This window comes from Capra hircus, chromosome 8 (assembly GCF_001704415.2).
Source record: "Capra hircus breed San Clemente chromosome 8, ASM170441v1, whole genome shotgun sequence".
Classification (NCBI taxonomy): Eukaryota; Metazoa; Chordata; class Mammalia; order Artiodactyla; family Bovidae; genus Capra; species Capra hircus.
Window position 1 is genome coordinate 102,285,325 of NC_030815.1, and position 17,608 is coordinate 102,302,932.

Here is a 17,608-nt window from a genome sequence, read left to right on the forward strand (position 1 = left end):
TCTTCACTGCAGCACATAGGATCTTTAGTTGCAGCATGTGGGATCTAGTTCCTGGACCAGGGCTTGAACCCGGGCCCCCTGCATTATGAGCATAGAGTCTTAGCCACTGGACCACCAGGGAAGTCCCCATACTTTTTTTTTTTAATTTCAAAAAATCTCATCCATAATCCCATCTGCCAGAGAGAATCATTATGAGAATTTTCTTCCCGTCCTTTTTCCAGGAATATATTTTAGTATTTTGTTGTATTTCTCCCCCTAAACAGGATTCAGAAGCATTCTCTGGCCCAGTCTCTGTAGTTCAGTACTATGACCTAGTTAAATCCCAGGTTCATAACCTGCAAAACAGAGAGGCTAATCCTTGCACTATCTACCCCTCATAGGCAAGGATCACAGAAATATAATTTCATGTCTAGATGTTAAAACAAAATGCTGCCAATTAAATGATGCATCCTGATTTCAGAGGTGTTAAAATGTAGAAACATACATACCTTAGAATCAGTGAAATACATTATGAAAATGGAATTTGAAGATTCTAAATGGCTATTGAAAATTAGTGGCATTATTTGTTATGAAAGAATCAGCATTTCTGCTAGCAAGAGCCTAGGTCTGAGTGCTACGACAGATCCAAATACGAGGGAGATAAAGCAACCAGATTAACACTGAAAATGGGAGCAGTCTCGAAGTAGTGGTAGATATTTTGGCAAAAGAGAGGCATAAAAGAGACTAGAACTTTCCTTTTGCTGATAAATAACTCCTATGTGCATGCAGGTGTAAAAATGGATAAGCTGGAGTAATACTTGTCATTTATAAAAAGCATGTGGGTGGTCTTGCAGAGTGCTGAGGGTATTCCTATTTAATCCTCACAACTATCCTGGGTGGTTGGCATTGCTGCTGCTGCTGCTAAGTCGCTTCAGTAGTGTCCAACTCTTAGGGACACCATGGCCTGCAGCCTACCAGGCTCCTCTGTCCATGGGATTTTCCAGGCAAGAGTACTGGAGTGGTGTGCCATTGCCTTCTCCGGTGGTTGGTATTACTACCCGCATTTAATAGATAAGGAGCCTGAAGCTCAAGAAAATGAAAAGACTTGCCCAAAGTAACAGGAAGCGGCAGAGTAGGAATTTAAACCCAGTCTTTTTAACTCTAAAGCGCATATTTTTACACTATTCAACCCTGCTGCCAGAAATGAAAAGCCAGCACTTCCTTTCCAAACATCGGCCCTTCTCTGCAATAAGCTGGTTCCCTGGGAAGCACTGGAAACCCCACCTTATCTTTTCCTCCGGAGACACAGAGGTCTGAGTTCAGAGCAGCAACAACAGAGACGGTATCCATGTGAGCTGGGCTATACTCTTGAAAGGCTTTAGTTTGAATCCTCTCTTCGATAAATCCATCAGGCCTGCTAAAGAGAGGATGGAAAATGAGGAGCCCCACGGTGTAGGGTGCACAGTGGAGCAAGGGGAAGAGAGTGTGGACCACAAGGCCAAGCTGAGGAGAAAGACAGAAAGGGAGCAGAGAAAGGGGACACACTGATGTCACCAAATGGCATTATTAACTCTGTAAATGCTCAGAATGAGTGGATGACTGGGGTCTGATAAAGGAAGAAACCCAGTCTTTGCTTGCTCTAGAGATGATTCCCAAAGAAGACCAAACTGACTGTTCAGGGAGGGCATCAACGATGGCTCCGGGCCTTCTCCTTCTACAGGAAAGAATTGTTATGGGACACAAAACTGGGGATCCCACCTGAGGGCAGACTGCTATACCTGTATTTGTAAGTGCTGTGTTTGAATTTGCTCTGCAGTTTCCCCATCACTGCACAGAGCCTGCACAAGACCTTCTGGGGAAGAGCTCGTTTCAGATGGCACCTGAGCAGCAGCATCCCTTGTGGCTGCTGGAAGCTGTGTTCCCTGTTTGGTAAAAAGAAAATACACACTGTTAACTCTGTGAGGCACAAGAACGGCAGGTAGTATAGTTATGCTAAAACCTTTTTTTTAAAGACTAACTGTAGGCATTTGGCTTTCCTTCTTACCCTGCCTCACTCTTATGGCCCTGGGAAGGCACCATCCCTCCATACAGCATTTGCAGATAAACAAAAACAAAATTAATTTTAAAAATATTAACATGCTCCCCAGTAAGTCAAATATTGAATCACTATGTGATCCAACAATTCTACTCCTGGGTATATAGTCCAAAGAATTGAAAACAGGTGCTCAATCCAAAATTTATACATGTATGTTCAGAGCAGCACTGTTCACAATAGCCAAAAGCTAACAACAACCCAAGTGTCCATCAATGGATGAATAAACAAAATGTGGTTTATGCATGCAAAGGAATATTATTCAGCCATTAAAAGGAATGAAGTACTGGGAATTCCGTGGTGGTCCACTGGTTGGGATTCAGAGCTTTCACTGCTGTGGCCTGAGTTCAATCCCTGGTTGGAAACTGACATCCCATAAGTTTTGAGGCAAGGCCAAAAAAAAAAAAACAAAACCAATCTATACCAGTAAGCTTCTTAGAAAAGAGCTCTAGTTATTCTAAAGGCTATAACCTTCCTAGCTTGTGGGACTGCTATTAAATACTTTGCAGGGTCATGAGGTTATTCTGTAATAAGAACGAGATGTGGGAGATAGTGACACAGGTAATGACCTGACCAGCAGGTCTCAAAGTGTGATCTCAGGACTGCTGGGGGTTCCTGAGACCCCGGCAGGGAGTCTGTGAAATCCTCTTCCCAACTATGTCTCTGTGTGAGTCCTGACTTTCTTCTTATACTACAATGCAAACAATATCCTGCAATAGATTGAATGCAGAAGCAGATATGAGAATCTAACAGTCTTCTGTTTAAGCCAAACAGTAAAGAGATTTGCAAAAATGTAAAACAATACCGTTCTCTTCCAATCAAACATTTTTGTGTGTTTTCAAAAGTATATTTATTTTTCATAAAATTATTTATGTTTACATGCAAAAAGGTTTATTATTTTTAAAAGAGTTAATATATAAATATTTTTTTTAAAAAATCTCAGTTTTAATGTCAAGATCAGAATATGTGGCCACTGTGGACGCCTGATGGGACTGAAGGTACATGACTCGGATGTAATCTCAGCTTCTCTGGGTAATGTTCGTCTGCTACTCAATCAGCTGTCCCCTGAGATGGCAGAGGGTAGAGGTGGGAGTACCCAGTCGCCATCTCTTCCAGGGCTCTGCTTAAAGAAATTCTAGGAGATGAGTTTCTTACGGGAACGATGAGCCTACCTAGTTCTAGGAAGAATAGTCTATAACAAGAAATAGCAGCTAAAACTCACCAAGTACTCTTCATGCAGTATCTTAGTTCCCGAACAGGGATCAAACCCAGGCTCCCTGTAACGGAAGCTTGGAGTCTTAACCACTGGACCACCAGGGAAGTCCCATATCATTACCTTTAAAAAAACCCACAGTTTTCCACTCTATGGAGGTCCCTCAAAAAACTAAAAATAGAGTTGCCATGTGATCCTGCAATTCCATTCCTGGGGATACATATGGAGAAAACCTTAATTTGCAAATATAAGTTACCCCAGTGTTCAAGGCAGCACTATTTATTTATAATAGCCAAGACATAAAAACAACCTAAATGCCCACTGACATATGAATGCATCAGGGTGATGTAGTACATATATACACAATGGAATATTACTCAGCCATAAAGAAGAATGAAGTAATGCTGCCTGCAGCAGTGTGACTGCAAGCAGAGATGATCACACTTAGGGAAGTGAGTCAGAAAGAGGAAGTGATCCCATATGTTATCATCATACACGGAATCCAGAATATGACAGAAATGAACCTACCTGCAAAACAGAAACAGACTGACAGACACAGAGAACAGACTTGCGGCTGCCAAGGGGGCAGATGCAAACGATAACATACAGAATGGATGAACAACAAGGTCCTGCTGTATCGCACAGGGAACTATAGTTGACTTCCTGTGATAAACCACAATGAAAAAGAACGCGTGTATATATATGTATAACAATCACTTTACTGTATAGCAGAAATAAACACAACACTGTAAATCAACTATACTTCAACAAAATAGATGAAAACAAAAAAACAAAACACTTAAAAAAAACAACAAAAAACCCACCACAGTTTTCCAGAAGAATTTCAGCCTACATTTGAAAGCTGCCAGAACTGACCTCCTGAAAAGAACAGGTAACCAGTGAGAAATGGACTATTTCCTGCCATATCAGTAAACAAAGGGTGTCACAGTCATCAGGAGTTGCAGCCACACACTATGGTGAGCTGGTGAGTCCTGAGGAGATTCAGGATATGAAAAGAATCCTGCAGATCAAAGGAATGATTTCAGTGAGCCCAGACTCTCGCATCTCCCCATACATAGAAAAGTGCAAAATTCCCTAACTTGGTGCATCTGGTTTCCTTTTCTGATGTTGTCTGTGTGTGTGGTTTTCTTTAATTAACAATAATTTTTTGATGTTCAGACTACCTGCCCTTTATTGCAAAACTCCTACATATCCGAGCTCACCCCCTCGCCTCCTTGGAATAGATTTCTAGGGATTACTTGAGATGTCGCCTCCCGAGCATGAAGTCCTAAAAACTCCTACCGAATAAAACCTAACTCTCAACTTTTAGGTGGTGAATATTTTCTAAGTTGACAAGGAACAGAAGCAAATGCAGTGGAAAGAACACGACGAGCGGCATCAAGAGCTCTGGCCTCTGGCACCAGGCCTGCCTCATCTCACGTGTGTCATGCATCATGGAGCTCCTCGATCCTCCACACTGTGCCTCAGCCTCCCCTCTAATGTATAAACACGGACACCAGACTCCAAGATTACTAGCAGACTGTACGCTCCATAAAAAGAGGGACTCTCATATCCTTCTCTGAACTTCAAGCAGCTTGCACGATATGACAAACACATGTGTTGTGAAATAGCAAACCTAAGGCCTCTGGATGTGAGAGCTGGACTATAAAAAAAGCTGAGTGCAGAAGAATTGATGCTTTTGAACTGTGGTGTTGGTGAAGACTCTTGAGAGTCCCTTGGACTGCAAGGAGATCCAACCAGTCCATTCTAAAGGAGATCAGGAAAAAAAAAATAGAAAAATAAAAAATAAAGGAGATCAGTCCTGGGTGTTCTTTGGAAGGACTGATGCTAAAGCTGAAACTCCAATCCTTTGGCCACCTGATGTGAAGAGCTGACTCATTGGAAAAGACCCTGATGCTGGGAAAGATTGAGGGCAGGAGGAGAAGGGGACAACAGAGGATGAGATGGTTGGATGGCATCACCGACTCGACGGACATGTGTTTGGGTGAACTCCGGGAGTTGTTGATGGACAGGGAGGCCTGGCGTGCTGAGGTTCATGGGGTTGCAAAGAGTCAGACATGACTGAGTGCCTGAACTGAACTGAAGGGCTCCTCTAGTTCAGACAAGGGTTCTGTAGGGTTCTCTGTGACAAGCCCAAGTGCTGCCAGATAGACCAGAGGGTTCCCAGAGGAAGAGAACCAGATGGAACTTCTTTGACATAAGAGAACCATTACAGGCCTAGACATTTTGTGATCTAAGCCTGGCCAGAAGGCTTGCTCTTGACCACACCAAGTGAAGTCACTCAGTCGTGTTCGACTCTTTGTGACCCCATGGACTGTAGCCTCCCAGACTCCTCCATCCATTGGATTTTCCAGGCAAGAATACTGGAGTGAGCTGCCATTTCCTTCTCCAGGGAGATGATAAATCAATTGTGAACATTCCCAGTTCTGTGGCTTCCCCGGTGGCTCAGGTGTAAAGAATTCCCCTGCCAATGCAGGGAACACAGGTTTGATCCTTGGTGCAGGAAGATCCCACATGCCATGGAGCAACTAAGCCTGTGCATCGCAACTACTGAGCCTGTGCCTTAGAGCCTGGGAGCCGTGACTACTGAAGCCCAGTAGAGCCTGTACTCTGCAACAAGAGAAGCTACTGCAATGAGAAGCCCACACACCTCAAGCAGAGAAAGCCCGTGCAGCAACAAAGACCCAGCAGAGCTGAAATACTAGATAACGTTTAAAGTTTTTAAAAAAGGACTCCCGGTTCTCTTTCGAAGGTACAGGATAGCAAGAGGCACATTCTTGAGCTACATTGCAGGATCCAAACACCCTCAAACACTAATCACAAGACTGCTGCTGCTGCTAAGTCTCTTCAGTTGTGTCCAACTCTGTGTGACCCCATGGACTGTAGCCCACCAGGCTCCTCCATCCATGGGATTTTCCAGGCAAGAGTACTGGAGTGCGGTGCCATTGCCTTCTCCGAACCACAAGACTATCTGGTACTTAAGGAATGATGATGCTGACCTCTGCTGACCTTGGTGACTTGATCAACTAAAGCTGTGACTCTGACAACCTGTGTCCCAAATCTATGCTGAACTCTCCTCTACTCAAGCCCCTTATGAATATGCATACACCACCCGAGCCCTTTCATATATATGCATGCACTCTTATCTTAAAACCTCCAGTTTTGCTGTTCCAAGAGACACAGTTTGGGCAAATATCCCTGTTCTCTCAACTTGCTGCAAGTTCTAAATCCTTTCTTCTGCTCTTTGGCTTGGTTGTGTCTTTTTGGCTTGACACCCAGCAAGAGGGGAATCTAGTTTTTCAGTTACCACAAATATGCCCCCAGGAAAAATTCCAAGATAGTTTTCAAAAAGCTTGCAGTGTTGTACTGTTATAGTTAGATAAGAGATTGCAGGGCTTCCTATCTGCCAACCTAACCCATTTTTTAACACTGCCATCAAACTAAGGACAGATGCCACCCACAGATCTAGGTCACTGATGCTATAAATGGACTGACTCTGCTTAAAACTGATTGGATCTTTAGCTGGTGTCTTCTGACAGCCATACTTCCTATCTGAAGCATATTCATGGGACACTCTAAGGAAAAGAAAATCTTTAGAATTACTTACGCCCAAACCAGTGGGATCTTTTTGGTGAGCTGCCGTATTTGTAAAGTTGTAAACTTTGTAAACTTGGTGAGCTGCTGCTTTGTAAAGCTATCCTTTGGAAAACAGTTCAGGCAGCCACTTCCTAATCTCTGTAATTAGTGAAAAGACAATCAGATTAATCTCTTCTCTAAGCATGTTTGTACTGAAAGGAGATTTACAAGGTAAATAAGAAACTGTTTACTAAAGAGATTGTTAAGTGTCATTTCCCCTCACAAAGATTTACCTTGCAAAATTCAAAGATTTTATAACTTGCACATTTCCAATACTTGGGGAAACTATACCATAATGTTAACTATACAACTATTTTTAAATGTGCAAAATAGGATATAAACTCATTAAATATTTTTATTTTACTCATAGTAATATTTTCATTCATCAGAAATCTTCAGGAGTGATTGCTTACTTCCAAGCTTACTGTTTTTGTGAGAAAGGCAAATTCTCCTGTTTAAACTAATACTTTAAGTATGAATTTTTAAAATATTACTTTAAGTAGAAACAGTTTCTCAAAATCATCACATATAAACTCTTTATTTAAAGATATGCAGAATATGGGCAGAAATATCATTTGCTCAAAATTCTAACTAGGTAGAGCTCTTGACTTCTAGTCCAGAATTTCCACTATAAACATCTACAAAGAAGAAACAGCTTTACTGCATTTTAACAACTAAATTTTAAGAATTCAAATAAACTCTAATTATTGATAGATCTTATTCTAATTATTAAGAGCAGCACAAAATGGTCAGAATAATATTTCATTAGGCACATTAGCCTTGAAATGAGGCCTAGGTCTGAATTCCAGTTCTGCTTCGCTCGGTCTAGAGCAAGTTCCTAAACCTAAGTCTCAGTTTCCTATGTGTAAAGTAGGGTAATAACTCTACCATTCAGCTTCTGTGAAGATTAAAAATAGCACTTAGAGACATCTCTGGTGGTCCAATGACTAAGACTCCGAGCTCCCAATGCAGAAAGCCAGGATTCCATCCCTGGTCAGGGAACCAGATCTTACACACTGCAACTAAAGATCCTGTGTGCCAAAACTAAGACCCAGTGCAGCCAAATAAATTTGCTGTTGCTCTTGGTTAGTAGCTAGGTTGGGTCTGACTCTTTGTGACCCCATGGATTACAACCTGCTAGGCTCCTCTGTCCATGGGATTTTCCAGGCAAGAATACTGGAGTAGGTTGCCATCCTCCTCCAGGGGATCTTCCTGACCCAGGGACCAAACCCAAGTCTCCTGCATCACAGGGGGATTCTTTTCCACTGAGCCACCTGGGAAACCCAAACAAACAAATAAATAAATATTTTTTAAAACAGCACTTAAAATATGCCAAGGACTTTAAAAAGTGCTTTATATTTAACTCATTTAATCTATTCCACAAGCCTCTGAGATAGACGTTGTTACTATCTTCATTTTGCAGATGAGAAAAGTCAGGCACAGAGATGTTAAATTACTTGTCCAAGTTTACATATAAGTTGCAAGTAAGCGTCCTAGCTGAAACTTGAGTATAGGTATTTGGACTCCAGGGGCTTTGCTCCCTACCAGCTTACTATACTGCATCTCTGCAAAAGCTAGTGCATTTCAAGTTCTTGGTTCGAGCTGCAGATTGTTAGTAACAAATGATGACTACCCGAATGGTTACTGGATTGACAGAGATAGCAATGCTAAAAGCGGCAATTTTCACTATTATTAATTCTACTCTTAATACACACATATTAAACGTACATTACAAATATACACAGAGAATATACATATGTGAAAGTGAGTCTGGAGTATATTAAACTGAAGCCAATTATGTCTCCTGACCAGCGTGACTGACCACACTAAGGCTAAGAATTCATTATGTTAGATATTATATGAAAGGAAGGGATGCTCCCACTCGCTCAGTTGTGTCTTGACTCTTTGCATCCCCACTGACTGTAGCCTGCCAGGCTCCTCTGTCCATGGAATTTTCCAGTCGAGAATACTGGAGTGGGTTGCCATCCTTCTCCAGGGGAATCTTTTTGACCCAGGGATAGAATCTGCATCTCTTGTGCCTTCTGCATTGCAGGAGGATGCTTTACCACTGCACCACCCGGGAAGCCCAGATATGATACAGCAAGGCGATTTAAAATCTTGAGAACAAAGTATATGTACTTGGATAATGTCCATGTTGCTGTAGACTAAGAAATGAAAACACTATTCAAGTTATCTGCCATAGTTTATATAGTGAACCTGCAGTATACTTGTGGAGAAGGCAATGACACCCTGCTCCAGGACTCTTGCCTGGAAAATCCCATGGACGGAGGAGCCTGGAAGGCTGCAGTCCATGGGGTCGCTGAGGGTCGGACACGACTGAGCAACTTCACTTTCACTTTTCACTTTCGTGCATTGTAGGAGGAAATGGCAACCCACTCCAGTGCTCTTGCCTGGAGAATCCCAGGGACAGCAGAGCCTGGTAGGCTGCCATCTATGGGGTCACACAGAGTCGGACATGACTGAAGTGACTTAGCAGCTTAGCAGCAGCAGTATACTTGAGAAAAAGGAAAATGTCTTATTCATTTTTGTATTTGCACTTTGAGCACGGCCTATGAAAACAGGTACAAGGCAAATATCTCTTGAATGAATGAATGAATGAAATACTAAGGTGGGAGAGTCTGCTTGGCAAGCTTTTTTTTAAGGACCATCTCACATGCTAGTAAAGTAATGCCCAAAATTCTCCAAGACAGACTTCAGCAATACGTGAACCATGAACTCCCTGATGTTCAAGCTGGTTTTAGAAAAGGCAGAGGAACCAGAGATCAAATCGCCAACATCCGATGGATCATGGAAAAAGCAAAAGAGTTCCAGAAAAACATCTATTTCTGCTTTATTGACTATGCCAAAGCCTTTGACTGTGTGGATCACAATCAACTGTGGACAATTCTGAAAGAGATGGGAATACCAGACCACCTAACCTGCCTCTTGAGAAATCTGTATGCAGGTCAGGAAGCAACAGTTAGAACTGGACATGGAACAACAGACTGGTTCCAAATAGGAAAAGGAGTACATCAAGACTGTATATTGTCACCCTGCTTATTTAACTTATATGCAGAGTACATCATGAGAAACGCTGGACTGGAAGAAGCACAAGCTGGAATCCAGATTGCCGGGAGAAATATCAATAACCTCAGATACGCAGATGACACCACCCTTATGGCAGAAAGTGAAGAGGAGCTAAAAAGCCTCTTGATGAAAGTGAAAGAGGAGAGTGAAAAAGTTGGCTTAAAGCTCAACATTCAGAAAACGAAGATCATGACATCTGGTCCCATCACTTCATGGGAAATAGATGGGGAAACAGTAGAAACTGTGTCAGACTTAATTTTGGGGGGCTCCAAAATCACTGCAGATGGTGACTGCAGCCAGGAAATTAAAAGACACTTACTCCTTGGAAGAAAAGTTATGACCAACCTAGATAGTATATTCAAAAGCAGAGACATTACTTTGCCGACTAAGGTCTGCCTAGTCAAGACTATGGTTTTTCCTGTGGTCATGTATGGATGTGAGAGTTGGACTGTGAAGAAGGCTGAGCACCAAAGAATTGATGCGTTTGAACTGTGGTGTTGGAGAAGACTCTTGAGAGTGCCTTGGATTGCAAGGAGATCCAACCAGTCCATTCTGAAGGAGATCAACCCTGGGATTTCTTTGGAAGGAATGATGCTAAAGCTGAAGCTCCAGTACTTTGGACACCTCATGCGAAGAGTTGACTCACTGGAAAAGACTCTGATGCTGGGACGGATTGGGGGCAGGAGGAGAAGGGGACGACCGAGGATGAGATGGCTGGATGGCATCACGGACTCGATGGACGTGAGTCTGAGTGAACTCTGGGAGATGGTGATGGATAGGGAGGCCTGGCGTGCTGTGATTCATGGGGTGGCAAAGAGTTGGACATGACTGAGCGACTGAACTGAACTGAACAATATGTGCATACATGCTAAATTGCTTCAGGTGTGTTTGACTCTTTGCAACCCCGTGGACCATAGACCACAAGGTTCCTCAATCCATGGGATTCTCCAGGCAAGAATACTGGAGTGGGTTGCCATGTTCCTCTCCAGAAGATCTTTCCAACCCAGGGATCAAAGGCATATCTCTTACGTCTCCTGAATTGGCAGGGGGGTTCTTTACTACTAGTGCCACCTGGGAAGCCCCCAACAATATTTGGGTCCTTTAATACTGTCCAATAACAGATTTTCCAGGTAGCAGTTACTCTGACCCATTCCACATATCAGCACTGGAAACGCTAGACGACTTGGTTCCAGGTTGAATCAGACCTAAATCTGAATCCTAGGAACGATTTCTGCCCCAAGCTACTCTCCAAAGGCCTTTAAGATCCTCAGTGGTCACTCTATTTTTAAATTTTTATCTTATTTAATTTTTTGGCCTCACCGTGGATCATGTGGGATCTTAGTACCCTCACCAGGGACCCGACCTGTGCCCCCTGCAGCGGAAGCATGAAACCTTAACCACTGAACTGCCAGGAAAGCCCCTCAACGGTCACTCTAAGCATAATTCAGAGAATTCTCTTTTAACCTTCCAGTGCAACATTCCTTGGTACACTCCAGAATATTTCCACCTGTCACCTTCCATGAAGAAACTGGGACTGGAGGCTCAGACGGTAAGGAATCTGCCTGCAATGCACAAGACCCGGGTTTGATCCCAGGGTCAGTTAGATCCCCTGGAGAAGAGAATGGCAACGCACTCCAGTATTCTTGCCTGGAGAATTCCACAGACAGAGGAGCTTGGGCGGCAGTCCACTGGGTCACAGAGTGACTAACACTTTCACTTTTTTCCATTTCCGAAGGTCACAAAGGGGTGAAGCTGGGGCACTGGATCTTATTCAGCTGGACTCCTGGTCCACTGTTCATGTAAATGATGATTTCATAGCCCCCTCCTTCTCCCCAGATCTCCTTCTGCATTCATCTAAACTACGCTCTGGAAGACCAAGGAATCTAAAACCAAAGCTCAAACAGAAACAAAACCACAGGTAGAAGCAAGTAGGAAATAGCCCGATATGACCTTCCAGTGGTACAGGTAGGGGAAAGAACGTCTCAGAGAATAAGAGGGTCTTGCCCAAGGTCATTTAGGGAATCAGCACTACGTCAGAACTCCCAAGGTTGCCCCAAATTGTGGGGACAAACTGCGCAGTTTTTCCTTTCAGATCACACAAATGCCCTGCGCCTCTTCTAAACGTTTGCCCAAAGCTTATTTTTGATGAGGCTGGGCGGGGGTGGTGGGAATGGATGGAGGGGTGTTCACCCAAGACTGGATGTAAGGCCACCCAACCCAAGGCGGGCCCCGGGAACCCCCTCCCCGCTTTGGCCAGTCAGGCGGGTTCGGCTCGGAGAGCACGAGGCTTCCCACTTCCCCTCCCGCCAGCTGCACCCTTTCCTCCCGCCTCGGGCTCCATACCCACCGGCGGGCCGGCCGGGCCGGGAGCTGAGGCCCAACGAGGACGCCGAACCCGACGGCGTCCACAGCCTCCAGGCTCGGCAGCCTCCGGCGCCTCCGCCCTTAGCAACGAAATGCGCGTCGCTAGGTCTGGAGTCCTAAGAAAACCCTCCGGGCGCCCTCGCCAGCCACCGAACCCGGGTTCCGCTCGCCTGACGTCTCTCTGGGGTAGAGCCGAGAGAGTCCCGCCGCCTTCTTACTGCGACAGTGCGTGGAGGAGGTTCCAGAAAATAGGACTGATGTGTACAAGACCACCAATGCCAGAGAATCTGTATAATACAAGGAAACGATGTATCACTGTAATAGCCACTGAGAAAGCACTTAATACATGTCTTCTTTTTAACTATTCATTCAGATATGGATGTTGCTTTATTTCTTAGGAGTTTTCCCTGATTCCACTCAGGCAGAGATCCCTCCCTTGTACATTTCTCCAGGTCTCAGACACCCCTATTCCTTTCTTTCTTTCTTTCATCAAAACTTTACAGCCCAACACCATAGCAAGGAGACCCTGGAGTACTTCTTGAGATCCAATGGGAAGACGGTCCTAGAAACTAACACCAGCCACAAGACAGCTTTTGTAGTTGTAGTTGAATTTCTTCCAGATTAGAGTCTTTTCGTGTCTCTGTTCCTAGTACAGAGCACAGGACTTGCTAGTGGCTTGTTGAATGTGTGTTGAATGAATGAATAAATGAATGAATGGCAAGGACCCTAGGCAACATTTCTTTTGCACCCTAATAGGTGCCTCTTGCAGTGCTGATCTCCCAGCAGAACTGCCTTCAATGAAGACTCGTGCAGTTTCTGAAAGTTAGGTATCTGTAGGATCAGAAGCTGAGGTGGCGAGGGAAATTTACCTTCATAGAGTGTCAGGGCTGGCCATGGAGGTCTATCATTGGACCCAGAGAGGGAATCCCCTCCAAGCCTCTGCATCACAGTTCCTCTAGCCTCTGTTAATGCTCCCTCAGTGACGGTACATTCATTAGTTTATCAGTTAGTGGTCTGTTGTTAGGAGACTTCCTCCTGACAGGAGCTGGGATCTGCCTTCTTGCCATTTACAACATTAATCTTAGTTCAGAGCCGAGGACTCTGCCTAGAAACTTAATCTCTCTTTCTTATAACATCCTAGCAACTTTCAACCAGGAGAGACTGATTATTTTGCCTGGGATACTAGGTTAGGCTTAGTGCAGCTACAGAGTTGACTTACCAGATCCCTCCCTGCCTGGTAATATGTTCCAGCTCTGAGTTTGCAGACTCCCTGGAAGCTGCCTTAGGCCAAAGGCACCAGAAATTCCCAAACTCGTATCTCTAGCCAGACTTCTCCTTAGATCTGCATATCCACCTGCTTCCTGCCTACTTCCACCTAGATGTCTAAAAGACATTTCATCCTTGACGTGACTCACACTGGAAACATTATCTCCCCCCCAAACCTGTTCTTCCTCTTTTCTGAGTACTGGGCACCACCATTCATCAATCACCTAAGCCAAAGGATCTAGGAGTCATTTGTAATTTCACCCTCTCCTCTGTGTTCCAGAACAATCCTCAAGACTTCTCAATTCTGACTCCTAAATATCCGAAAAATAAAAATCTCTCCGCTTCTCTCTATCCACCACCCTGCTTCAGGCCAACATCATCCCAGTGTGATAGATTAAAAATGGCCACAAGTTCTTTGTAGCTTCTCCTATCAGAGCTGGCCTTGAAACTTGTTTGGTGAGTTTATGCCTCAAAAGGCCAAGTAGTTTCTGCTCTCACCTTCTTGAAACACTGCCACCACAGGAAGAAGCCCAAGCTAGCTTGTTTAACACACATGGACCATCCAATAGATAGCACCAAATGCCAGCTGTATGACTGAGACTATTTTAATTAAAAAAAAATGTTTTTTCTGTGCACCACACAGCATGTGGGATCTTAGTTATCTGAACAAGAACCGAACTTGTGCCCTCTACCTTGTGGAGGTGCAAAGTCTTAGCCACTGAACCACCAGGGACGTCCCTGAGTGAGGCTATTTTAGACCAACCAGACCCAGCTGAGCAATCACATAACTGCAAGCACACGAGTAAACATCAGAAAAACAGCCCAGTTGAGCTCAGCCCAATTTGCCATCCCAAGAACTGTGAGCAAACAAACAGCTGTTACACAAGCTGGAATCAAGATTGCCAGGAGAAATATCAATAACCTCAGATACGCAGATGACACCACCCTCATGGCAGAAAGTGAGGAGGAACTAAAAAGCCTCTTGATGAAACTGAAAGAGGAGAGTGAAAAAGTTGGCTTAAAGCTCAACATTCAGAAAATGAAGATCATGGCATCTGGTCCCATCACTTCATGGGAAATAGATGGAGAAACAGTGGAAACAGTGTCAGACTTTATTTTGGGGGGCTCCAAAATCACTGCAGATGGTGACTGAAGCCATGAAATTAAAAGACGCTTACTCCTTGGAAGAAAAGTTATGACCAACCTAGATAGTATATTCAAAAGCAGAGACATTACTTTGCTGACTAATGTCCGCCTAGTCAAGGCTATGGTTTTTCCAGTGGTCATGTATGGATGTGAGAGTTGGACTGTGAAGAAGGCTGAGCGCTGAAGAATTGATGCTTTTGAACTGTGGTGTTGGAGAAGACTCTTGAGAGTGCCTTGGACTGCAAGGAGATCCAACCAGTCCATTCTGAAGGAGATCAACCCTGGGATTTCTTTGGAAGGAATGATGCTAAAGCTGAAGCTCCAGTACTTTGGACACCTCATGCGAAGAGTTGACTCACTGGAAAAGACTCTGATGCTGGGAGGGATTGGGGGCAGGAGGAGAAGGGGACGACCGAGGATGAGATGGCTGGATGGCATCACGGACTCGATGGACGTGAGTCTGAGTGAACTCTGGGAGATGGTGATGGACAGGGAGGCCTGGCGTGCTGCGATTCATGGGGTCACAAAGAGTCGGACACGACTGAGTGACTGAAATGAACTGAACTGAACTGAAGCTTTGGGATGGTTTATTATACACAAAAGACTGTAGCCTACCAGGCTCCTCCCTCCATGGGGTTTTCCAGCAAGAGTACTGGAGTGGGTTGCCATTTCCTTCTCCAGGGGATCTTCCCGATCAAGGGACCGAACCCGGGTCTCCCGCATTCCAGGCAGACACTTTAACCTCTGAGCCACCAGGGAAGCCCACACAAAAGATAACTAGGTTCTGTAAGGTTTGGAATATACTTTATCTTTGAATCTCAACTTCAACGTCTACCACCCATACTATATGCTTCAGTGGTTGAAACCACTTGCAGCTCCCTGGCTTATTCAGCTGTCACGTGTGAATCCTTTCACAGGTGTTCCTTCTGTCCACAGTCCTTACATTGATCACCTGTCTCTGTCTGCCTCACTATCCTCAGCTTAAAGGCCATCTCCCTCTCTGCCCACAAGTTTCCCCACCATACCTCTCTTCCTCCAGACTGAGTTATCCGTCTTTCCTTTGTGCTTGCAAAGCCCCCACACTTTCCACCATCTAGCGTAATTTTTCATTTTCTTGTCTTTCTCACTTGATTGGGAGTTCTGTGTGGGCAGTGGCTGATTGATCCCACCTGGGTTGATTGCTTGTGTTAACACAGCGTCTAACATAGTGCTACAATAAGACATTCTTCTATGATGGTAGTGTTCTGTATCTTCTCTATACCATCTCCTAGTCCCCAGCCACTTGTGGTTATTGAGCACCTGAAATGTGGCTAGTGCAAGTGAAGAACTGATTTTTAAATTGAATTTAATTCTAACTGTGTGTGTGGTGAGGGTGCTTCTTCTGGGTGGGTGTGTTCGTTAGAAAGCCAGACCCTGAGCTTTAAGATCTTGGTATTTAAGAGTAATTGTCAGGATTTTTTTCCTGCCCTGTTGTTTCTTAGAATTTGTTGGGCTGTGAAACACTTTTTTTTTTTTTTCTTTAGAGAAAAAGAAGGTATGCTACTGCTACTGCTAAGTCACTTCAGTCGTGTCCAACTCTGTGCGACCCCATAGACGGTAGCCCACCAGGCTCCCCCGTCCCTGGGATTCTCCAAGCAAGAACACTGGAGTGGGCTGCCATTTCCTTCTCCAATGTATGAAAGTGAAAAGTGAAAATGAAGTTCTCAGTCGTGTCTGACCCTTGGTGACCCCATGGACTGCAGCCTACCAGGCTCCTCTGTCCATGGGATTTTCCAGGCAAGAGTACTGGAGTGGGGTGCCATTGTCTTCTCCAAAAGAAGATATAGCATTGACTATTTAGTGGATCTTTAACATTTAAAAAATAACTGTCAGGTTTTCCTTACAGGTTATGAAGATCTCTTATGGACTATGAGATAGGCACTGCTACTGCTAAGTCACTTCAGTCGTGTCCGACTCTGTGCGACCCCAGAGATGGCAGCCCACCAGGCTCCCCCGTCCCTGGGATTCTCCAGGCAAGAACACTGGAGTGGGTTGCCATTTCCTTCTCCAATGCATGAAAGTGAAAAGTGAAAGTGAAGTCGCTCAGTCGTGCCCGACCCCCGGCGACCTTCCAAGCTCCTCCATCCATGGGATTTTCCAGGCAAGAGTACTGGAGTGGGGTGCCATTGCCTTCTCCGATGAGATAGGCACTCAGTTCAGTTCAGTTCAGTTCAGTCGCTCAGTCATGTCCGACTCTTTGCGACCCCATGAATCGCAGCACGCCAGGCCTCCCTGTCCATCACCAACTCCCGGAGTTCACTCAGACTCATGTCCATTGAGTCAGTGATGCCATCCAGCCATCTCATCCTCTGTCGTCCCCTTCTCCTCCTGCCCCCAATCCCTCCCAGCATCAGAGTCTTTTCCAATGAGTCACCTCTTCGCGTGAGGTGTCGAAAGTACTGGAGTTTCAGCTTTAGCATCATTCCTTCCAGAGAAATTCCAGGGCTGATCTCCTTCAGAGATAGGCACTAGAGACTATTGTTTGGAACCACTTTTTCTTTTTTGTGAATAACATTAAAATTTTTTTTTATTTTGTATTGAAGTAGAGTTGATTTACAATTTAATTTTAACTTTAAATTTTAGTACCCATGGTACTGTGTTTTTGTGGCTATAGTATTGGGCAGCTCAGTTATGCTCATGGAATATTTTTGGCTTGGTTGCAATTTTTTCCTTTTTTTCTTTTTAAACGCCACTTCTGGTCATTATATTTACTTCTCACCCGCCAAATACTGATGCATTTAAGGATGGAGGTGATCCTTTATGAT

General features: G+C 44.4%; 1 protein-coding gene across 5 annotated transcripts in view; it reads right to left on the bottom strand.

The window, feature by feature from the left end:
* The window catches only part of WDR31 (WD repeat domain 31), a 30,773-nt gene extending 18,298 nt beyond the window's left edge, over window positions 1–12,475 (bottom strand). For 2 of the 5 annotated variants that reach the window (XM_018052627.1, XM_018052624.1), the window contains exons 1-3: window positions 12,376–12,475; window positions 1,758–1,901; window positions 1,264–1,396 (exon numbers count right to left, since the gene is read on the bottom strand). In XM_018052627.1, the coding sequence (XP_017908116.1) occupies window positions 1,264–1,396; window positions 1,758–1,873 (249 nt within the window). In that variant the 5' untranslated portion in view covers window positions 1,874–1,901; window positions 12,376–12,475. Of the gene's footprint in view, window positions 1–1,263; window positions 1,397–1,757; window positions 1,902–6,912; window positions 7,041–8,075; window positions 8,119–12,375 lie in introns of those variants that run through there. The other 3 variants (XM_018052625.1, XM_005684323.3, XM_018052626.1) reach the window with 3 other exon arrangements.